General features: G+C 41.1%; 1 protein-coding gene across 2 annotated transcripts in view; it reads right to left on the bottom strand.

The window, feature by feature from the left end:
* Positions 1–677: 677 nt before the first annotated feature.
* The window catches only part of ark2n (arkadia (rnf111) N-terminal like PKA signaling regulator 2n), a 129820-nt gene continuing 105805 nt past the window's right edge, over positions 678–24692 (bottom strand). For both annotated transcript variants that reach the window (XM_067983036.1, XM_067983026.1), the window contains 3 exons: positions 17680–17856; positions 8769–8895; positions 678–7630 (listed from right to left, as the gene is read on the bottom strand). In XM_067983036.1, coding sequence (XP_067839137.1) covers positions 7432–7630; positions 8769–8895; positions 17680–17856 — 503 coding nt within the window. In that variant the 3' untranslated portion in view covers positions 678–7431. The remainder of the gene's footprint in view (positions 7631–8768; positions 8896–17679; positions 17857–24692) is intronic.

The raw sequence follows: 24692 nt of genomic DNA, 5'->3' as shown, positions 1-24692 counted from the left end.
TGCACTTGGCCCATATCCCTCTATACCCATCTTACCCATGTAACTGTCCAAATGCTTTTTAAAAGACAAAATTATAGAAAGAATGTTAATAGCAGAAGGTGGTTTCGATCCATCGACATCTGGGTTATGGGCCCAGCACGCTTCCAATGCGCCACTCTGCTATTCTATCGGATGCAGTCCTGCCATCAGTGTGGACGTGCGCAATTTAAAAATTTTAACACTTAAGAGTTTTCTTTACAGATTATCAGATTTAAGAAGCAAAAGCAAAGATGGCCACTACATTCAATGCATGTGGATTTTCCACAGTCCTGTGGAGATGCAGCCCTCAGTGTCAACATTGAAGGGTGTGGGGCCCTGATGAGGCCACTCACTCAGACATGGCAGCTAAACCTTACTGTTTATAGCTCCCTGTGGATAACTGTGAATCACTAATTTATCTTTAAGAATTTCTATACTTTTGCATGTGTTGATTCTATGACAGTTTTATGATATCAGAAACCACATAGGAAATACTGCAATGCTATTTTGGGGAGCTCCAATATGAATTTGATAACTCAAGTCACGAAAAGCACATAATTCAAAAGAAGAATAAAGATTATGTGTGACTGATTTTGACAACTATTCAGAGCAACTAAGAGGATCAACAGATCTTTACAAAAAAAGTCAACCTTCAACAATGATGTTTAAAAGTTAAATTTTTATTCTCCTTTCTCAATTTTTCTATTTCATATAATCACTGCATAACAGTTAAAAATCTATACACTGCCACCACAGCTCCAGACAAGGCAGCACAAACAGTATTTACATTTTTCAAGAAAAACAATCAATACTGAGAGGGGGCAAAAAAAAATCCATAATTAGTGCAATCTCACCAGATCTTAAATTTACATGCTGAGGATTATTTAGAATTGCTCCCTTATACTGCGCATAAAACTCTTGTAATAATTCTATACAATTTTTATGCTTTAATAAAAACTTACTTACAAGCAATAATACCTCAATTCTTTTTGTTCTTACTGTTACCATCGTGTGTGCCTGTTTTCAGTAGAAAATAACAGCAAACTTTATTCCATTCCCAAGCAAAAGAATTTGACAAAAAAAAACAAAATAAAATGTCAAACAGAAGGTGGTTCTGAAAACACAAAATAACCCTCGCCCTGCCTAGGTATCCAGATTTAAATTTGAGCAGTAATGTTTGTGGTGGTGAATATGTACGGTTCGGTCTGTTACACAGTAGGGCCCTGTTTTGGTACAGAGTGAAATTCTGCACTAAATACCCCCTAAATGGCAGATAACCAAATACCTTCTTTCTTGTTACAGTTGCTGTCATTAGATTGTATCCGCACTTAACCTTGTAATTTATGGCTCTTTATGATTTTCACAGCATCCAGAGCAGAAGCTCCAGTCCGAATAATGCTAAATTTCATGTACCGAGGGAAGCTGTCCACCATCTGGGTTTCTTACAATGGTTATTAGCCCAAGAGAATCCTCCTTCAAGCACAACTGTGACCTACTCAGTAGCTCCTTATACATCCTTCCCAAGCTTTCCCTCCAGGATTCTGATTCATGCTGGGATAGGGTCCCATGGACACTGGTAGCCCTCCAATCCATCATATAAATGGCTATTCATCAAATGCAAGCTTAGACAGTGATTCTAGTCAGACTATTTTATCATGGGGACATCACAGCCGAGCCTAATCCTGTTTTCACCCGGCATCTACACGTGTGCACTTTTCCGCAGGCATCGTTGGATGGTGATCCAGAGGTGAGAACACTAGCTTTTTTCTCCTCCCTAGCTTTGGCACACTAAGATTAATTGTAAAGCTCCCACCTCCAACCGAGCTTAGGTCAATTTACTTGAGAGACCAGGATCAATCCTGGACAATGCCTGATGTGTGTGGTTCAGTGTCACATTATATGGTGCACTTACCTATTGAGTGGTTGAGGAAGCTGCCCCTTTGTACCTTAATGGTAAAGGTGAGGATGATCAATCTAAAGGATGAATACTTTAATCACTCTACTAGACTGAGACCCCAATACTGTGTGGGCAGAGGCCACTGTAACTGCTCCACCAGTCTCTGCCTCCATTTAATCCACCGCCTTGTTTTCTTATTCTCTCTGCAGCTTCCCAAATCAGTGACGAATTCCCAAGGAGCCAACACATTGAAATGAGTAAAGTGATTCATACTGCACACTGCATCACAAGTCAAGGTTGCCAAGTGAGGCTATCCTCAACTGTCCTTCCCTAATGCCGCTGCTGTCACTGCTCATAGCTGGTTTAAACAGATTCAGGAACAGAGCATTTGGCAAGGAATATCAAGTACATAAACCATCCCCTTTTTTATTAGCAAACGCATTGCAATAGGGGACTAGATATCTTAAAAGTTACTTGGAATTGGACAGCAGCACTGTATTGCAGTTTCCTCACAGGTTTCGCTAATGAGGAAAGCATCACGCACACACTTTATGCTCAATGCCCACCACTACTTTTCAGGTTTCTAAAACTGCTACAAAACATTAAGTGCTATCACATCGAAGCAAACAGTCATTGGGAATCTTCACCTGTTGGATACTGGTGCTGTGAGCTCGTCACTTGTAGGATATTAATTAAACAAAATTACTATCCTCAAATGCTGGTGCACATATAGAGCAAGGGAGAATGAAGATCATTAGATGGGAATTTCCAATATCCACTGATCTGATATAGTGACAGTAATTTCACACAAGAATATGTACTGAGAACTACAAAAAATGTTAGTGATATTGGTCTATATTTTGTAAAAAAAATAGCAAATATTTTATAGGAACAAGATTTTTTTAAAAATCAGAATTTGGATACAGATCTCCAGCTTTAGGTAGGGGCAGCTCCATGATGCATGAAGAAAAAAATGCAATATGAGTGTGTGGGGGGCGGGGGGGTGGAGGGCACTGTACAGGACAGGTAGACAGGATAATGCAGGGATGCAGAAAATACTACAGTTTAGTCTGATTAAAATCAGAAGTGTTCCAGATGTAATACTTGTTTAAATAACACTTCATTCTGCTTAGTAACCTGGCCTCATTCAACTTCAACCAGACACAGATTTGTACTTTGCCACTGTGGCCCAGCCAGGACTTGGGTCAAGGCAGAATGCAAACTGACAAACAGGGAAGGATCCGTGGTTATTTATTGCCCTAATCTGATTTGCTTATCTCTCCAGACAGTGAAGCCAGCATTCTCTTTTGTTGGCCTACATAGGTAAAGTTTCAAGAGCATTTCAAACAAGCCTTCATGTAAAAACAATTCTTTCAACAGCCTCTGCTCCATCAGAGCACATTCTTTCCCCTATTCCTTAAGAGCCGCGGTCTCCCCCTCTACTTAATTGAAAGTTACTATCCAGTGTGAAAGCACACTAATGTTAACCTAAACTTCAGTAGTTGGTAAAGGCTAGGCTGCCTAATGAGAAACTTATTTATTCCAGACCCTAGTTTTATCTGCCCCTCCCAAAGACACAAACTATGGCTATTTCTCACTTCCCTGAGGTGGAATGCTATTGCAAGAACATTGCACATCAGTCGAAAAGCTAATGAAATTCATTGGAATTGAAGCCTGCATGCTCAAGTGACGAGCTCTCCACAGTCAGAAGCAACTGTATTCAGAATTTGGGGTGGGTGGGGTCAAAGAGCCCCTGCTGGTCACTATAAAACTTTTTGTTTTGTTGAATGAAAATACCTATCACAGTCACAAGATCACAACTCACGGGGCCACCGGTGACTTGGCAGATACATCATGCAGTGAAGTGCAATGCCAAATCACACCAGGTACTACTGCACCTCAAAGTATCCATACTAAAATTCAATGTTTAAAAAAGGGGGTGACAGCATTTCTCTGTAGAAATAGCATCATCATTGGGTACTAGTAATGATAGCACCTACTGGTTTCTAATCCTATAAGGTGGAGGAGTCCATTATTGCCCTGTGACATGCAGGAAGGCTATCACTGTAGTTCAAACAAGGTGACACAATGAGTTCGGTTCAAATCAGATGGTAAGTTCTCAGTTCAATGTGGGAAGAACAAATACTATTTCAGTTCTGGTCATGTGACAGTTACATAAACCTGACTGCCAAAGAAAAACTTGCCAAAGATTAAAACCGTTCCCATGAACACCAGCTAAGCTGTTAAGAACACAGGCAGTATTGCGTTTTAAGCATGCTACTTTGTATCTTGATGGATATGTGTTATCTTGTATATAAAATGTCTCCTTTTGTCCTATATGTATATAGACCCTTAAGTACTTAAATCCACAACCAAAAAATTACATTTTCGAAGTGACAACTGGAGTCTTTGCCTTTTTTTTGAAAGGGGAGGGTTGTTTAAATTGGTTTTATTTGACCACATGCATCACAGGAAGCTGAGTATCACTCATAGTCTGGGAACCTGCAGACAAGAGTCTACTACAGCCTCTACACAGCTCAGTAGGAACCTCCGGCAACAGAAATCACATAGTGCAACAGTCAAGAGCAGAGCATGACTTTGTCTTGGGATCTAATCATTTTGATACCATTAGAGATCCTGCATTGAAATTTGAACATTTTCTAATTCACCCCTGATTAAAACAACCTATGATGGTTAACATTAGATACTAACTGAAGGATAGTGGAACTCAGAAAAAAAAAATCTATTGTTGCTCAGACTCCTTCCTAAATCAAAAATGCACAAAATTTTGATTACTAAAAATTTTGAAAAAAAACAAAGACCTTTACAAACACAAATTAAAACAAAATTCAGACACTGTTACCACACACACCAGTTTTGAGTGACTTTTAAGGATGATCATTTACACTTGTGACCAAAAAGGTACGTTTCTGTTTAAAGGCTCCAGTAAGTCCCTGTTCGTACTTGCTCGGTAATCTTCACTAAAATGGAACGCCAGCTCATCCAAAAACTTCATTGGTGAGTTGAGAAACAGTCTCAGAAAGGATCATGACTCAGGTCTGTGATTGAAGGCTGCTGAAATACTTTGCCGTAGCACTGCTTCCATCAGGAGGGCCCATTTTCAGCAACTTTATAAATAAATTAAAATTGCCATTTACCACATTGCTATAACTGGATAGCCTAGCTTTCTTTGGAGTCTTGATTCCAAAAAAAAGGTTATCAAACCAGATTTACAAAGAAAAAAGATCACAATGGAAAAAGCAAAATTTCTTCTTCCCATTTTGTCCTGAAGGTGTGGGGTGTGGAGGGGAGAAAGAGTATGGCTCCTAAATACTGGCATCCTTCCAGCACTTCTCTTAATTGGCCATTCTTTATATGCAAGCAATTTGCAGGGCCGTGGGAAAGAGCAAGGGAGTGGGACTAATTGGATAGCTTTCAAAGTGCCAGTACAGGCATGATGGGCCGAATTACCTCACGTGCTGTAAGATTCTATGATTCACACAGGGTCGGCAAGCTCCTCAACCATGAGGATCCCGATCCTGTCCTCACCTGAAGTACACACGTGTAACTTTCCAGCACAGGTCACGAGCAGGGGCACTGAAAAAAATTGTAGCACCCACACTGTCCAAGCTGAGATCAGCTAACAGTATAAACCTGAGAATCTCCTGGTCTGTGTGAACCAGTACCACAACATTTGATGCAATTACCCAGTGAGTTCCCCTTTCACTTTTGGTGCATTTCACCAAATAAAACTAATCTGAGCATGAAAAGGAAAGCAAGTGCCCAGTAAAACATACCTTGCTGCACAACTATTACAATGCCATGCACTAAGTTTCCTGCGAGATTTAACACATTTGATTTTAAGCCACCACAGTCGGCGGACGGCATGTCATGAATGCCAACCAAGTGACAATCATGCTTGGAACTATAAACTACCAAAGATACTTGGTGGAAAAAGCAAGTTGCAAAAGTTTGTGGTGCATTAAATATACTGCTGCTGCGTAAAATTCCCTTGGGTGGCAAACATGACGGGAACGCAGAGTTTTCAGAACAGTGCTTTCCTAGCTATTCCAAGAAGTACCCCTGAAAAGGTGGTGGGGGGAAGCATGCAAATTACTAGTTTTCAGAGAGAAAAAAATGCATTTTCAGCTGTTGCTCATCACCCTTCACAGCAGCAGTAGCTCCAATGCAGATGCCAGAATAAGCCATCAACATCAGCTTTTAACAGCTCTCAAAGTCAGAGTTCCCCTTTGGCCCTATCTGTAACTTTATACATACAACCTCTCCAACCAAGTTGTGTCATTAACATATTCCTGTACAGTTTGGTGGTTTGCCCAAGAAACTCATTGCTCTATTAGAATTTGATTTTTTTTAAGTCACTATTTAAATGTCTTGCAAGTGATATTACCCTGTCTGGGGTTGGTTGGTTGAAGGAGAGGAGGGGGGGCAGGAACAGGAGGACAAACAAGAGGACAACACTTCTCCAATTCTAACAAAATTCATAATCATCTTCCACTCGAACTGGATGCAAATGCACAATTCCCCTGTAGCTAAGATTTTATTTTAAATTACTGCCTGTCACATCAACAACTTGAGGCTAATAGTTATAAGAGATGCTAATCTCCACTGGACATTAGGGAATTATTGCAAAAACTATTGAGGGGAAAAGGGACTTAACGTTTAACTGGCTAGAGTTCAGCCATTTGTTATACTAAAATAGTAACTAATATCAAGTCTATTGGGATAAAAATGGAAACCATTCCTTCAGTTATAATCTTATGTTTCATTTTAATATATTGCAAGTGCAAACTGCAGGGTTCCCAGATAGCAGCAGAGAAACTGACTGGAAACATTCAGGTTACTAAGTGGAGAGCTGTTGAAAGTTAATGTGAATGAAAGAAGCACCTGTCAGACAGATCCAACTACTTATACTCAGCAACTGGTCAATCTCAATATGATTGAATTAGCCAAACTAACGATCAGATCACATTTAGCACAATGCAATGTGGGCTGAAGCCACTAATAAACTTGGATTCACTGCCAGATTAAATAGGCAGTGCCATTATGCTGATGATTGACTTCAAATTTCTCCATGTTTCTGTGCATTATTAAGGACACCCAGCTCCAGCCTGGTAACAGCATCTAAGTGCCAAGTTTAGCTCTGATCAAAAAATGTCTTAACTCCAATTCAGGCATGTATAATGTGAATCCTGTAACCTACTAAAACACCTGGCACAATGTAAAGTACAAATTATATTTAAAAAAGAGCCATTTATAAACACACTCTCTCCCAATTTGGACCCCACAATGCTGATGTATTGACATTTTAGAACAACTGTGAAACATACCTTTTTGGACAGTACTAAATGGTGGAAACTACAGAAACTCCACTCAATGAAAAATGCAAAATAATAACTTTTCAAATCTTTGTGAACAATAGAAAGGAGATGCCAAGCAAGTTTTTTTCTTTTCTCCTCTTTCTGCACCACAGAACAAAGACAGCAAAACATGATTCCTCACAGCAAGTATCTGCGTCTAGCATCTTCATCAAGGGTAAGGTCAACAACTTCCGGTGGCCCACTCCAGGTTGGCTGGGAAACGGCAGCCCACGAATGCATTTGCTGTTGCTGCTCCCTGCTGCTGAGGCAGTATGAATGAGAACTCTGCTTCCATGCTGAACAGCTCTGAATGACACCCGGTCTAGTCTGAGTGCACCTGTTTACAAGCAATTAAAAACAAAATGATGACAACTAATTTTTGAAGTCCCTTTATCTTTTTAATTCATTCATCATCAGTCAACCAGGTCATCAATGTTGCTCCAACAATGGCCACTAGGAGGTACGAGAGATTCTGCCGAGTCTCCCTGTGCCTCCAATTAGCACTTCAACATTAAAGCATAGCAGAGCTTGTAAATGCCCCACTGCTAATTTCCTTCCTCTCCTAAGGCAGCAACACATGCATGGATAATGGTTCCATAAACACAAGTGGCCTTTTAGTATCTCTCCCGTGGTCATTCTTCATATGCAAATCTGGACAGTGTATCAGCAGGCTATTATCCCATGAGGGCGTCACAGTGGAATCCATTCTTGTCCTTATATGATGCCCATAAATGTGCACTTTCTAGCAGGGGTCAAGACAGTGATTATAAATGAGAAATCTGGCCAATTTTTCCTCTCCCTAACCAAGAGGCATTGAAACCAATTGCAGAGCCTACATCACATGGCTGACATTAGCTAACTCAGCACAGGCCAAGTAAAATGAACCTAGGCCTTCCTAGTGGTCAGCTTCCCTTGCGAATGCAGCTCTCCATCTGGACGCACAAGACAACAGTCAGCCGGTGTAATGGACACAAAAGTGAACACTCTGCATCCATCAATGTCCCATGTGCAACTTGAGAAACAGGACCAAGCTACAGGTGGACAAGAAAAGGCAGATGGAGTTTCCTCGGGAAAGATATTGTACTTGAAATGAATTTTTACAAAACCTTTTTTAAAATGATATGCTAAGCAATTGTTGGTAGAATTTGTATTATTAGCAATTCAATGGGCACTAAATATTAAATAGATCCATTTAATTCTGATTATGTTCTTTAGGTACAGACCCTATTCTGGCTTTTGAAGGTTCCCCTCTCTCAATTAAGTTCTACAGGCTCAGATCTGGACACAGGTCTACCATTTTTGCAATTCTGCCCTAGCTCCTTCTGCTTTAATCTTTTACAGTGAATCATGATATATGATTATTTTATGAATATGTTAGTCATTTGATAGGAAATTATTATTTCTAGACCATGCCTGCAGGGCATTTGGAGCCAGTGATTTTCTCATCATTGATATTCAGGATGAATTGCTTGTACCTTGTATCCTCTTGGACTCCTACAATTTCGACCTCACTATCTGAGGAGGCAATCTGGATTTCTTCCTTTACTGGTACAGAGAACCCTGTAGAGCCATCAGCTGCTATGAAATTCTCTTCTCCTCGGCCTGCAAGGAACCAGAAGCAAACGCATGAGTTTTCAGACATGTTTTACTTGGGCAAAATTCATTGCCCCATGAAAATGGGTAATCATTAGCACTTCAAATGTAGAGAAAATCTTCCTTACCAAACTTCCCAACCCATCCCCAAATACTCTCCTTCCTTTTCAGGTATCTCACTCCTCATTCCTTTTCTGTAGTCTCCCCATGCTATAAACCACTCTCGGCCAAAAGAACAGGTAGGAGACCTTTGGGTCAATTGAAAGCACTCTTGCCTGAGTCAGAAGGTTGAGGGTTCAAGCACCACTCCCGAACCTAGGCTGACATTTCAATGCTGCATTGTCAAAGGCGCCATCTTTCAGAGGAGCCATTAAACCAAGACTCCATCTGCCTAGGTAGGTGGACGTTAACGATCCCATGGCACGATTTGGAGAGGTACAATCCTTCTCCCGGCATCCTGGCCACCAAGCCAGCATTCCTCTCTCTATAAACACCAAAAATAGATTAACTGGTTGTTCATCTCATTGCTGTTTTTGGGACCTTGATGCCTGACTGCTGTTTTTACCTACATAACAATAACTGCGCTTCAAATGAACTCATTGTTTGTGAATCACTATAGGATGTCTTGAGAGATATAAGGCACTATATAAATGCAAGTTTTCTTTTTTCCAGAACTCTGCCTAACACTCCATTACCAATTAACAGAAGTTATGCAAAGCAGTCAAGAGTGACTCTTCCTTCCTCCATGAGGAAAAGTGCTTGGCTTCTCCATGAATGTGATCGGCAATTCACTGCATGGTGAACCATGGGCAATCACTTCTCCATAGCACAGCACATTAGAACAGCATGCAGTCCTTAGCACAAGATGATCATATGGTGACTTTCCAAACACTCTGCATGTATGTTAGCTTAATACTGAAATAAGTAATCGATTGAGATATACAAAAATCACACTTGAATTCACTATACTGCACATAACTGACCATATAATCTAGAGCCTGGGTGGTGTCACTTAGGTTCAATTTAATTGCTCGACCTACTAATCTCAGCTATGACTCTATTGGAAAAGGAAAATGAGAGTGAGTCATCACTATACCAGAGCCCTGAATCGAGGTTGGTACCCATCTGTATAATAATTTGTGCGATGTGGGTGAGGGCAGCATAACGACATAGTTCACTGGGGTCCAATCCAAAAATGAGGCAACTTGTGTTCACATTTACGATTCCCCACATGGTGAATTATTAAGCAAAGGACAATCACCATGGCCCAGTCTTGGAGACCTCTCAACTGTTGTCCATAAGCTGACAATGATCGAAGCCTGCAAGCAGGTCTCCAACCTGTCCTCTCAGCCAAGGAAGGTGCAGATAAGAAAACTGATAATAAACTGTAACAATGCAAGCAATGCATTGGGCTAACTTGGAACAAATTTTATACCATAAGCTGCATCACTAAGTTAAGATATGATTTTCACAGAACTATTTCTGGATCATTTCATATCATAACAAAATGTGATCATGGATATAAACTCTATAACAGCTTCTTCTCTTCACATATACGTAAATGAAAATCACACTTTAAACAAACCTATCTCCAGCAAGCATGGATGGAACTTTCAACTTCTGTGGGGTATAAAACAGCTGATAGCAATTGGCCGCCCTATTTTCCTTTCCACTGTGATCAATGAAAAGGAAAATCGAGTGGGGTTTTTAACGGTTGCCTGATCCACTACCATCCATTTTATACCCCCACCGAAGTTGAAAGTTCTGCCCCTTTGCAATGAAAGCCAGGCCAACGATGACAGAATTTTTTTTTGTTGCTTTGAGACGCTGCCATGTTAATCATGATGTCATCATTTGTCAATCACCTTAATCTGTGGTAAGCTTCACCTTCCCCTCCACCCCCCAATTTTTGTCTGCCTCCTCTCCTAAAAGTTACTGCCTCGTGTTGGGATAGTTTTACCCAAAGGCCACACACCCACATTTCCAGCAAGTTGGGGGGAGGTCACTGGATAGTGATCAACACCAAGGATCATGACCAATTTTCAACTCCCTAACCCAGGATTACTGAGATTAATTGCAGTATTACTGTTTTCTCCCTGGCTGAGATTAGTAAATCAGCACAGACCAGAGGTTGAACCTGGCTCAGGTTGGCTCACTGCATAAGCTAGTTGTACCATGGGTACAAACAGAAAATACGGTGGCCTATTAGTCTTCGATTGGGTACTATATTAGCAGGTGTCACTCAATCAGCCCTGAAATGCAATAATGGAAAGGGGGGTTTTAAGGGTAAATTGAAGCCTAAATAGATAAATAGTGAAATTCATGATGGAGCACCTTTTTAAACTTAATATCTCCATGTTTTTCTTTAATCGTTCATGGGATGTGGGCGTCGCTGGCAAGGCCGGCATTTATTGCCCATTCCTTAATTGCCCTTGAGAAGGTGGTGATGAGCCACCTTCTTGACAACTGAGTGGCTTATTAGCCATTTCAGAGGACGATTAAGAATCAACCACATTATTGTGGGACTGGAGTCACATATAGGCCAGACCAGGGAAGGACAGCAAGTTTCCTTCCCTAAAGGACATTAGTGAACCAGATGGGTTTTTACGCCAATCCGGTAGTTTCATGGCCACTATTACTAATACTAGTTTTTTTTATTCCAGATTTTATTTAATTAATTGAATTTAAATTCCCCAGCTGCCGTGGTGGGATTTGAACTCATGACTCTGGATTATTAGTCCAGGCCTCTGGATTACTAGTCCAATAACATAACCACTAAGCTACCATATGTATAAAAGGTCTGATCATCAAGAAAGTAGGGCTGAGCTGAGAATAACTAAAGCCAATATTAGGAATGCTCAGATGTCATTAGAAAAAAAGACAATTGCACTAGTGACAGCAAAGTGTTTTCCAGTTATGGGACAAGTAAGAACAATCAAGGAATACATTCGTCCTTTGAAGGACTTGTCAAGGCAGGTTAGGTTTGTAGATTAAAGATATGCTGATGAACTAAAAAGACACACTATCAGTTTTTGCTTCTCAAGGCAGTAACATTGTCTCCGTATTACAACGTGTATAGCTAAAATTGTTTCATCTGAAATGGTTAAGATTAATTCACTTAAGTTCAGTAGTGTTGCAGGTCCCAAAGCCATTTACCCCAGGGAAATGGTTGGCATTTATGTGACCGTTGTCTCCTGTATTCAATAGTTCTGGATTGTTTGCCATGGATTGTAGGATTATTCATGTGCTCGTGTGGAGCATAAATGCCGGCATAGACAAGTTGGGCTGAATGGCCTGTTTCTGTACTGTAGACTCTCTCTAACTCTATTATCTAAGAAGGGGAAGAAATTGGACCCTGAAAATTATAGGTCCATGAGTTTCACTTTGGTAGGAAGGGTTATGTTACATAATCATTTGGAAAGTGAAACAGTTATTAGGGATTCCTACAGTATATTCCTACTTGGGATACTGTGCTCCAGTTTTGGTTCCCACTATGGTGAAGGATATAAAGGCTCTGGAGAGGGTGCTGGGGAGAGTGACCAGAATGACCCTTAATCGTAGTTATAAGGCTAGGTTCCAAGGCTTATGGTTATTTACTTCTAGATAAGCACATAGGCAGAAAGGATACGACTGAAATTTTTTTAAGTGATAAACGGATTGGATAGTCAATTATTTCAAATGGTTAGGAAAGTCATGTCAATGAAATCCTTAGGTAAAGAGTCAGGTTAGGTGGCAGGAAATATTTATTTTTTTAGAAAGCATTATCCTCTGGACGAAACTGCAACACCATGAGAATGGGGCAGCTACAGTCCTTTAAAAGGGAACTTGACTTCTAATTATGGGGGTAGGGGAGTTGCTTATTAGTTGTGATTATGATGAAGTCAGAGAGGAATTTCCTAGAAGTTTTCCTAAATTTGCCACAGGTAGTTTTGCATCTCCCAGGAAAGTTAGGGGATGAACATACAAGGTTGCAGCAATGACTGGATGGGCAGACATGATTGGCCTGAAGTCCTTTTTTTACCCTTTTTTTATGTTAGTAAGTTGTACTGTGTCACATGGCCGTCACCAAAACTGCTGGCAAGCAAATCCACCTCAGGAGACAAACAGAGTAGTACAATGGCTGAGAGGAGCCGAGCCGAGCGGAGGGAGCGTCCGATAAAAGGCGGGATTTCAGAGCGCTGAGAACAGCTGAGAGGAGCCGAGCCGAGCGGAGGGAGCGTCCGATAAAAGGCGGGATTTCAGAGCGCTGAGAACAGCTGAGAGGAGCCGAGCCGAGCGGAGGGAGCGTCCGATAAAAGGCGGGATTTCAGAGCGCTGAGAACAGCTGAGAGGAGCCGAGCCGAGCGGAGGGAGCGTCCGATAAAAGGCGGGATTTCAGAGCGCTGAGAACAGCTGAGAGGAGCCGAGCCGAGCCAAGCGCAGCTGCGACCGAGTTCGAAGTGACATCAGGAATCAGATCGGGATGCGACACAGGGGAGGCACCTGATTGGTGAGTAGGTTCAGGTGAGTATTTCTACTTATCTACAGTAACGAAAGTAAAAAGAAAGGGAAGGTCTGAAGGTCTTGTAGGAAGTAGCGTTTATTTTTTAGTGAATCAAGGTCCCTAGTGTAGTTAAGATTCTCTAAATTAAGAACAATTTAAAGGAGTAAACACCTTAAAGGGAGTGGGAAGTAGTTTTTCTTTCCTTTTTTTTCTCTTGACATTGTAGTTGTTGTTAAGCTAACTTAAGGGTTAAGTCATGGCAGGAGATCCCACAGCCGTGTCATGTTCCTCTTGTGGGATGTGGGAATTCAGGGATCCTTCCTGTATCCCTGATTCCTTCACCTGCGGGAAGTGTGTCCAGCTGCAGCTATTGTTTGACCGCTTGACGGCTCTGGAGCTGCGGATGGACTCACTTTGGAGCATCCGCGATGCTGAGAAAGTCGTGGATAGCACGTTCAGTGAGTTGGTCACACCGCAGATAAAAGTTACTGAGGGAGATAGTGAATGGGTGACCAACAGACAGAGGAAGAGTAGGAAGGCAGTGCAGGGGTCCCCTGCGGTCATCTCCCTCCAAAACAGGTATACCGTTTTGGATACTGTTGGGGGAGATGGCTCACCAGGGGAAGGTGGCAGTGGCCAGGTTCATGGCACCGTGGCTGGCTCTGCTGCACAGAGGGCAGGAAAAAGAGTGGCAGAGCTATAGTGATAGGGGACTCGATTGTAAGGGGAATAGACAGGTGTTTCTGCGGACGCAACCGAGACTCCAGGATGGTATGTTGCCTCCCTGGTGCAAGGGTCAAGGATGTCTCGGAGCGGCTGCAGGACATTCTGGAGGGGGAGGGTGAACAGCCAGTTGTCGTGGTGCATATAGGCACCAACGATATAGGTAAAAAACAGGATGAGGTCCTACAAGCTGAATTTAGGGAGTTAGGAGTTAAACTAAAGAGTAGGACCTCAAGGGTAGTAATCTCAGGATTGCTACCAGTGCCACGGGCTAGTCAGAGTAGGAATGACAGGATAGCTAGGATGAATACGTGGCTTGAGAGATGGTGCAAGAGGGAGGGATTCAAATTCCTGGGACATTGGAACCGGTTCTGGGGGAGGTGGGACCAGTACAAATTAGACGGTCTGCATCTGGGCAGGACTGGAACCAATGTCCTAGGGGGAGTGTTTGCTAGTGCTGTTGGGGAGGGTTTAAACTAATACGGCAGGGGGATGGGAACCGATGCAGGAAGTCAGTGGGAAATAAAGTGGTGACAGAAACAAAAGGCAGTAAGGGAGAGTGTATAGAACATGACCGGACAGATGGTCTGAGAAAGCAGGGCAAAGACCAAAGGAAGTCTAGATTAAACTGCATTTATTTCAATGCAAGAAGTCTGATGGGCAAGGCAGATGAACTCAGGGCATGGATGGGTACATGGGACTGGGATGTTATAGCTATTACTGAAACATGGCTAAGGGAGGGGCAGGACTGGCAGCTCAATGTTCCAGGGTACAGATGCTATAGGAAAGATAGAGCAGGAGGTAAGAGAGGAGGAGGAGTTGCGTTCTTGATTAGGGAGAACATCACGGCAGTAGTGAGAGGGGATATATCCGAGGGTTCGCCCACGGAGTCGATATGGGTAGAACTGAAGAATAAGAAGGGAGAGATCACTTTGATAGGATTGTACTACAGACCCCCAAATAGTCAACGGGAAATTGAGGAGCAAATATGTAAGGAGATTACAGACAGCTGCAAGAAAAATAGGGTGGTAATAGTAGGGGACTTTAACTTTCCCAACATTGACTGGGACAGCCATAGCATTAGGGGCTTGGATGGAGAGAAATTTGTTGAGTGTATTCAGGAGGAATTTCTCATTCAGTATGTGGATGGCCCGACGAGAGAGGGGGCAAAACTTGACCTCCTCTTGGGAAATAAGGAAGGGCAGGTGACAGAAGTGTTAGTGAGGGATCACTTTGGGACCAGTGATCATAATTCCATTAGTTTTAAGATAGCTATGGAGAAGGATAGGTCTGGCCCAAAAGTTAAAATTCTAAATTGGGGAAAGGCCAATTTTGATGGTATTAGACAGGAACTTTCAGAAGTTGATTGGGAGAGTCTGTTGGCAGGCAAAGGGACGTCTGGTAAGTGGGAGGCTTTCAAAAGTGTGTTAACCAGGGTTCAGGGTAAGCACATTCCTTATAAAGTGAAGGGCAAGGCTGGTAGAAGTAGGGAACCTTGGATGACTCGGGAGATTGAGGCCCTCGTCAAAAAGAAGAAGGAGGCATATGACATGCATAGGCAGCTGGGATCAAGTGGATCCCTTGAAGAGTATAGAGATTGCCGGAGTAGAGTTAAGAGAGAAATCAGGAGGGCAAAAAGGGGACATGAGATTGCTTTGGCAGATAAGGCAAAGGAGAATCCAAAGAGCTTCTACAAATACATAAAGGGCAAAAGAGTAACTAGGGAGAGAGTAGGGCCTCTTAAGGATCAACAAGGTCATCTATGTGCGGAACCACAAGAGATGGGTGAGATCCTAAATGAATATTTCACATCGGTATTTACGGTTGAGAAAGGCATGGATGTTAGGGAACTTGGGGAAATAAATAGTGATGTCTTGAGGAGTGCACATATTACAGAGAGGGAGGTGCTGGAAGTCTTAACGCGCATCAAGGTAGATAAATCTCCGGGACCTGATGAAATGTATCCCAGGACGTTATGGGAGGTTAGGGAGGAAATTGCGGGTCCCCTAGCAGAGATATTTGAATCATCCACCGCTACAGGTGAGGTGCCTGAAGATTGGAGGGTAGCAAATGTTGTGCCTTTGTTTAAGAAGGGCGGCAGGGAAAAGCCTGGGAACTACAGACCGGTGAGCCTGACATCTGTAGTGGGTAAGTTGTTGGAGGGTATTCTGAGGGACAGGATCTACAGGCATTTGGAGAGGCAGGGACTAATTAGGAACAGTCAGCATGGTTTTGTGAGAGGAAAATCATGTCTCACGAATTTGATTGAGTTTTTTGAAGGGGTAACCAAGAAGATAGATGAGGGCTGTGCAGTGGACGTGGTCTACATGGACTTCAGCAAAGCCTTTGACAAGGTACCGCATGGTAGGTTGTTACATAAGGTTAAATCTCATGGGATCCAAGGTGAGGTAGCCAATTGGATACAAAATTGGCTTGACGACAAAAGACAGAGGGTGGTTGTAGAGGGTTGTTTTTCAAACTGGATGCCTGTGTCCAGCGGTGTGCCTCAGGGATTGGTGCTGGGTCCGCTGTTATTTGTTATTTATATTAATGATTTGGATGAGAATTTAGGAGGCATGGTTAGTAAGTTTGCAGATGACACCAAGATTGGTGGCATTGTGGACAGTGAAGAAGGTTATCTAGGATTGCAACGGGATCTTGATAAATTGGGCCAGTGGGCCGATGAATGGCAGATGGAGTTTAATTTAGATAAATGTGAGGTGATGCATTTTGGTAGATCGAATCGGGCCAGGACCTACTCCGTTAATGGTAGGGCGTTGGGGAGAGTTATAGAACAAAGAGATCTAGGAGTACAGGTTCATAGCTCCTTGAAAGTGGAGTCACAGGTGGATAGGGTGGTGAAGAAGGCATTCGGCATGCTTGGTTTCATTGGTCAGAACATTAAATCCAGGAGTTGGGATGTCTTGTTGAAGTTGTACAGGGCATTGGTGAGGCCACACTTGGAATACTGTGTACAGTTCTGGTCACCCTATTATAGAAAGGAAATTATTAAACTAGAAAGAGTGCAGAAAAGATTTACTAGGATGCTACCGGGACTTGATGATTTGACTTATAGGGAGAGGTTAGACAGACTGGGACTTTTTTCCCTGGAGAGTAGGAGGTTAAGGGGTGATCTTATAGAAGTCTATAAAATAATGAGGGGCATAGATAAGGTAGATAGTCAAAATCTTTTCCCAAAGGTAGGGGAGTCTATAACGAGGGGGCATAGATTTAAGGTGAGAGGGGAGAGATACAAAAGGGTCCAGAGGGGCAATTTTTTCACTCAAAGGGTGGTGAGTGTCTGGAATGAGCTGCCAGAGGCAGTAGTAGAGGCGGGTACAATTTTGTCTTTTAAAAAGCATTTGGACAGTTACATGGGTAAGATGGGTGTAGAGGGATATGGGCCAAGTGCAGGAAATTGGGACTAGCTTAGTGGTATAAACTGGGCGACATGGACATATTGGGCCGAAGGGCCTGTTTCCATGTTGTAACTTCTATGATTCTATAATGTCTTAGTATACCTAACCTACTTTATATAATGCAGAGACAAAGGAAAAAAAGACAGGTACTTATCTCGTTAGACTGACCTGCCACGCATTGTTCCAGCAATCCTCGGTTCCTAACTGTGTTCACCTTAAACTCGTGATGACCGAAAGAGAATTGCTCCTGAACGGCAGCAGCTGCAAGAAGATTGTCCACGTTCAGTACGTCTGGGTCGGAGTTAGTGTCAGAAATATCATAGTGTGCTATCACTGGAGGTCCATCTGAGAACACACAACACAATGGAAATGAGTTTATTCACATGTACAGAAGGGAAGGAGGGTGGAAGAGGGCAAAAAGGGAAAAACAAAAACAATTGTGATAAGTGGTTAACTAAAATAATTCAGAAAATGTTTTACAATGCTTTCTCGAGTGAAAAGCCTCTACTATCCCTCCGTTCATTGGTCTCCTGTATCTATTGCCTTGTTAAATGCAGTACAGCCTCCAGCATGCACACAAGCGAGGAAGAAGAAGTTTCTAGAACAGTGAAATAGAATTACTATAATTTTTTGAATGAAAATGCATTAATAGGGGAAAAGGCAAAAAGAAACACCAACTCTCAAACTTTTCAGGCTCAATGTGCTTTGCTAATTCACCAGAACTCCCAAAGAAGTTGCTGATTTTCTGAAAACAAAGCATTAAATGTGGACAGCACTGTAGGCACGGTCTAACTAGGAACTGCAGTTTCAATACATATATGCTACCACCAACCAAGAATGGCAGCATGAAAGGGCAGGATGAAAGGGCAGGATAAGATGTATTTACTATGGGCAGGACAACACACAAACGCACAATTTCTGAGAACAAACTAGCTACCATAAGCAGTCCTTACCATTCAGTATCCTTACAATTTTTGTTTAAGTCAATTAGAATAGGCAGAATCTTTTTGCAATACTGTTTTGGAATCTTCTCATTCTTCACCACCCCCCCCCCCCCAACCCCCTGTAAAATCAGCACAGGCCTCATTTTGGGACTTTTCAGCCAATTGTATAAGGCACGTGCTCCACCTAGTCCTTACACCCATTATCTTCCCTCAATTTCAAAACAACACTTAGCTTCAGTTACTCTATTCATCTAATATGCAGTTATGTACAAAGATGCAAAGCAAAAACTTCAAGGCTCATTTGGTTGTGACTGCTTAACATACTCATGTGTTGCCACACACCTTGTCCCCATATTTGCTTCAAAGATATGAAATAGCAATGAGGGTGGCTATCAGCTGGTACTCCCGTGTGAGGAGCCCAGATTGAATTATAGCCTTGAAGTCAAACACTAACGGGCAAGTTTAACCAGGTCCAAGTCAAAGTGCTCCTCACAATACCATTTGTGGGGAGGGAAAGAGGAAGAAATTAGGACAGAAGGAGAGAACTATCCTGCATCTCTAAGCATGTCTCTAATAAGATAACATGCAATATCAAAAACACTCTATTTTGGAGACCACATCCCAGACTACCTGTCTTTGTTGAGCCAAAAGGTCAACCTGATGGCAGGTAGATAGTGGAACACTGAAGGTGTATATGTTATTTTTAGATAGGTACTTTGTACCAGGGCTGAATGCTTGGCTATTCATGGCACAAAGTAAACTTTACACCCACAAAAACATTTTAAAAACTAAAATCTGATCAGTGCTGACTGGGGAAAATTGTGCGCAAAAGTTCAGTTAAAGCAGAAGTCTGCATTTCCTGAGCCCATAAATCTGTGTTTATGTGCACATAATAATACAGGGCAGTTTTATTTTGAAGTTAGTCCTTTATCTTTTCCTTTTTCCATTTGGACACACCCATGACCTCACCTTCTCCAGAGAAGAGGACGATCTAAAAGATGTGCCTCGACCTATCACTCCACGTCAAGATGTTATCAGGTGACCAAGCAGATCAGGGCTACAATCCCTCTACCTTCTACTCAGCACCTCTCCAATCACAATAGCACAGCTGAGATTAGAAAACTCACTGTATGGCAAGGGCATAAATCGGCATCTTACACATCTATTGCACAGCACAAACTGAAACAGTTTTAAAACAAAATTCTGAATGGAACGGGAGGAAGGAACTAGTGGGAAAAAAAGGAGCACCCATCTGAATTCAGGATACCTTGGCCAACATACCAAGGAAGAGGAATCTGAAATCAGCCAAAGGGCAGACAATCTAATAAAATATGGGAAGAACACTTAGGCTGTACAGGTGGCAAGGGTCAGAAAAGCTGGGCTGAAAAACATCTAACTGTCACCAACACTCAAAGGAGGAAGTCACTTATCGAGTGTAATTGTAGAAAGTTTCCACTTTCCTAGATATTGCAAGGAACCTGCAGTTGGATGAAACAAAGCCCCTAAGAGAGTCTGATCCACTTTCAATAAATGTTACTGAGGTGACAAAGTCCATATTTAGGTCCAAGTTAATAAAGATGGTTTGGTGGATTCTAGAGTGCTCCGTTTTGAAAGGGACTCTTCAAAATGAGGAGACTAGTTATTTTGGCATGTTTTGTGAAAACTCCAGGAAAGGAGTTTAGGATCCAGAGTCTCTGCAACAGAGGGAACTCCTCCAACTTCCTCCAATTCAGATTTGTATTCAAGGATTCAGTAAAGTGCGTATATAAAATAAGTTTCACCATATTTTAGTTCACATATCTTTTTTGTGCTACTTTAATAAAGTACAACTCGCTGAAAATTAAAGTGATATCTTGCTTCATTTACTCTGCCATTGTTATTTTAAGTAAGACTCATCCTCTTCAAGCGCTGACATTACTATTCTCAAAGGGCAGGCCTTCTCTTGACTGCCTTCAATAATTGGATTCCATCAGGCATAACATAATCCTAGATTGGTCTACAAGTGCCTGTTGTAAATTATCTCACATCTGGAACATCTACAATCTGCCCTGAGATACTGGGTGCAATCTAATTTTTTTCAACTTTATGTTTCTCACAAGTTAACATTAAAAGGCATTTTATAACCTACATCTCCACTTTTAGAACTTGCTAATAAAGTATCTAAACCCTTCAAATCCACAATGCAGCAATCACATAGGGAATAGCTAATGGTTAGTTCCTCATGCCTAGTTCCTAATTCCTATCCTTTACAACATTAGGAACATAGGAACAGGAGTAGGCCATTTAGTCCCTCGAGCCTTGCATCAGTCTTTGGCGGCTGGTGTGAAATGTGCATTATTTTAAGCCTGAAACAAGCTTAAATCATATACATGAGCCAAATAACGTTTCCAATCGGTTTTCATTTTCACTAGGATGAATGAGAAAAGTGCATATATGTTGATGCTTCTGTTTTCTCGCTAAATAATCAGCCTTACTTGGCCTGTAATTCTCCAATTTGCGCCCCAGAGACTCGAGATGCAGAGAATTACAGAACTCATGGTTGTCCAGTGAAGAATCTGTTGTAAGCTAATTACATGATAACTTTGGATGAAGATGACCCTTCATCAAACAAGACAAGAAGCTCTACAGAGAAGGACTTTAAAGAGATTCTCACTTCTTCAGCCCTGACTAAATTGGGCTGTACACCATGAACAATTAATCACCTGGTAAATTCCTATTAATCTGGTGGATTTTGAAACATGAGAAATTGTAAACTTTGCACAGTGGTTCAGAGAAAAATAAAAATTCTCAACCTTCTCCCAAACAGAAAGATTTTAAAAAATATATATTTTGAGGAAGAAAAAAGTTTGAAGAAAGTAGAAAATGCATTAATAATCTCAAACAGCCACAAGAAAAAGAAACTATACTTTTCTTGGCATGACAGCTTCTGGAACAACGATTTTGAAATATTTTGATCCCTGCAGATATATGGAAATTAATCACAGCAGCAACAGAAATGTGATGATACATCCAAAAATGATACGTGTGGAAAACAAAGAGGACATAAGGGACTGTGTAAATAAATGTTATGATCGTTTTAGGAGTGAAGATAATGGACTGTCGAGTGTGAGGAAGACAATCTTTCTTGAATTAGAAATCTGTTTTTAAAAAAGATAAGCACATAAAAAGTACTTGTATGGGGAGGGACGTTTATTGACCACTAAAAACAGAAAATGAGACTCCCCTAAGGAAAAATATTAAAAAGACTTGGGTGGCATTAACTAAACACAATACTAGCTAATACCTAATCTATTTGTTATTTCCTGCTAAAAATTTGTGGATCAAATTAAAAACTAAGCATTACAAAAGTAATTCTTCAGAGTGGACGTCATTATGTATGAAACTATAGAGAGAGCACTGGTTGATGTCTACATGTCTACCCATCGCTGACAAATGCTCCACAAGCTCCATGGTAAATATTACAAATAGGTACACAAGAGGGCTTTCAAAGCAGTAATATCATCTTGCCAATTAGATGATACATCAAATGCTTAAATTTCATTCCTGCAGTTTAGGTGATAAACTGAACCGAGATGGGATTTCTGTTTTGTAAGTGACTCTCAGGTGTTTATTACTCTCCATTTAACTCGTTCACTGCTAAATGCATTGTGATAGAATTTCATGGTTCTAGAAATATATCAGTAGTACAACTGTACATGCAGTATTCCTTAGAATATGTGTAAATAAAACTGTTGATTGTGACGCTGAACTTTGACAGAAAATCTAGAAACATGAGAGGTTTTCTTTCTCCCATAAAAATAATCTTGTCGGGCATCTTTTACTATGAGAAATCTTATTTGAAAGTCAGACAGCAGAGTGTGTTGGAGCAGTAATACATTGCACCATGAGCACATTTGCCCTCCCACTCTGCTACCTGGTGGAGTTGCCAATTGCAGTTGTAAGTGGGGAAAGGGGAGCGAGAGTAAAAGAAACAGATGGAGTCATGCAAGGACTACTGTCATACTCTACCCAGTAATCAGTAAAGAGCAGCAATGGGAGACGGCTTGAGAGCAGATCTCCCACCTGAACACAGGTAGTGTGCGCTTCAGGGAGATTAGGTTTGGAGGCTAAGAGGGAGCGAAAACACAAAGACAGAGTTTCAAAAACAGAGCATCAAACTTCTCACTTCCCTTCCTTTAAGTTGGCTAACTTTATACCCATCTTTTTTACTGCATTATATACTCATCTACACCTGAATTGTTACTATATCTGTGCAGCATGTCTCCTTTCATCTATGTACTAATAAAAAAAACATTTGCATGCACGTGGGCAGACACACAAACATAAAGGCTTTAAAAGACAAGAGTGCACCACTCAACATTACTTATTGGCCAAATGCTGTCAACAAAGCTTAATACAGCCATTAACGCTTGCTATGAAGTAGGAGACATTAATTAACCACATATATAAATTAGTGGCAGGGTTAACCAACTGGAGTAATGTTCAATGCATTAATAAGTTGGTACAGGAAAACCCCAACTTAAGTACAATGGTTTTTGCATAAGGCTGACACAATTGAGTGAACAGCAATTAATTCTCGCCTAAGCAATCTGTGCATTTTTGCCTCCATTAACAGAAGTATATAAGTATTAACTTAAAGCAAACTAACAATATTCACTACAACATAGCTTTAGAGGGTATTTCGAGTTAGCAGAACAAGAGATAAACATGTTGATGGTCCATTACATCAGTTCTTTCACAAATGACCAACTAATTTATTCGTCTGACTCAATTGAAAAAAAACACAGTAAACACATTTTTTCAGGAAGGTTAAAGAGGAGAGAAGAACAGGACAGTAACCAATGAATCAGAAGAATGGATCTGATGGATGATGAAACTATCAGATCCTAGTCACACCAGATTACATAATCTTACAACACATACAGTACTGTCCACATTTATCTGAGTGTACATTTTCTTGGTTAATTCTGTACCTTTTTGCTGTTTGGCATAATTCACAAGAAAGGGGAAGTTATCTAAAATCTATAAAGTGCCAGCAGCTTTTCATGAACATACAGTTTAGATGTAATAACCAGAGGGGCTTATTTCAAATGATATGGATATCACTTTCCTCAATATAATCTAATCTGCCTCACTTGTGCCCACAATGTAGGTCAGAAGATACTTTTTAGAAGATGGGACTGTTTGGAGCGAAGATGGGTTTACATACAGCAGGACTATACTGATTGGCACAGAGTTAACAGAACTGAATCTCAAATTTACAAAGGAGTATGGGGAATGGTACAGCGTAGCAACAGATTAAATTTGGTAATCACAGGTGGTCTCCAAAGACTGCAAACACAAACATGCAATTTTGTTCAACATAATTACTATGGGCTGAAAGACATGATCAGAATGAAAAGAAAATATTTTGTGTAATGTACCAAACGACAATGCATAAGGTAGTGAATGCATGCTTAGAATTAGCTTATCGTCCCCCTCTTCTAAAAGAAGCGACTCCTGGGTATACAGTTTCAAAAGTACTAGCAGCTCTTTGGTACCTCGCCTCGGTGGCCATTTGGGAGCCCAGGCAGTTGGTATTAGCAGGCTATACGATCATGGGTGGGTAGCACAGCAGGTTTTGAACCTATCCTCATCTGATGTTGGCACATATGCACTTTGCAACAGGAGTCAACCCAGTGTTTTTTTTTAAATGGTCCAATTTATTTCACTATAAAAATATAATTAAGTATTTTCCATGAGGAGATCCTTTAATCAACAGAAAATACTTGATTATAAATAAAATTGGCCAAAAGTGTGCTGATGCACAGTGCATCACAAAATACATGAACTTTGCATAAATAGGAAGAAAAAAATTGGTTATCATGGTCAAGCTAGAAAAACAAAACACATCTGATCCAAGTATAACTCCCATGTAGCATTCCCTTTCATTTTTAATGCAACCCAAGTCCTGATCATGCACAAAACTTTCTGGGGGAACTAGTTATGCACTTATCAAGACCAAACTGCTGGTTTAAGCCATTTAAGTTTTAAACTTTAGAAAAATAAAGCAAATATACATACATTGCTATACTGCAAACTGTAAGATTATGTAGTCCAACAAATATCGCATTCAGTATTGGTGCAGAACTAAGCAAATTAACACTGACCAACTGAATTCCACATTTTTTTTGTTGCAGTCAATATCTATATAAGCGCAAATAATACATAGAGCAGACACTTAATGACATGCAACAT

The sequence above is a fragment of the Heptranchias perlo genome, chromosome 1, assembly GCF_035084215.1.
Source record: "Heptranchias perlo isolate sHepPer1 chromosome 1, sHepPer1.hap1, whole genome shotgun sequence".
NCBI lineage: Eukaryota > Metazoa > Chordata > Chondrichthyes > Hexanchiformes > Hexanchidae > Heptranchias > Heptranchias perlo.
This window is presented reverse-complemented; position numbering and strand designations above follow the sequence as displayed.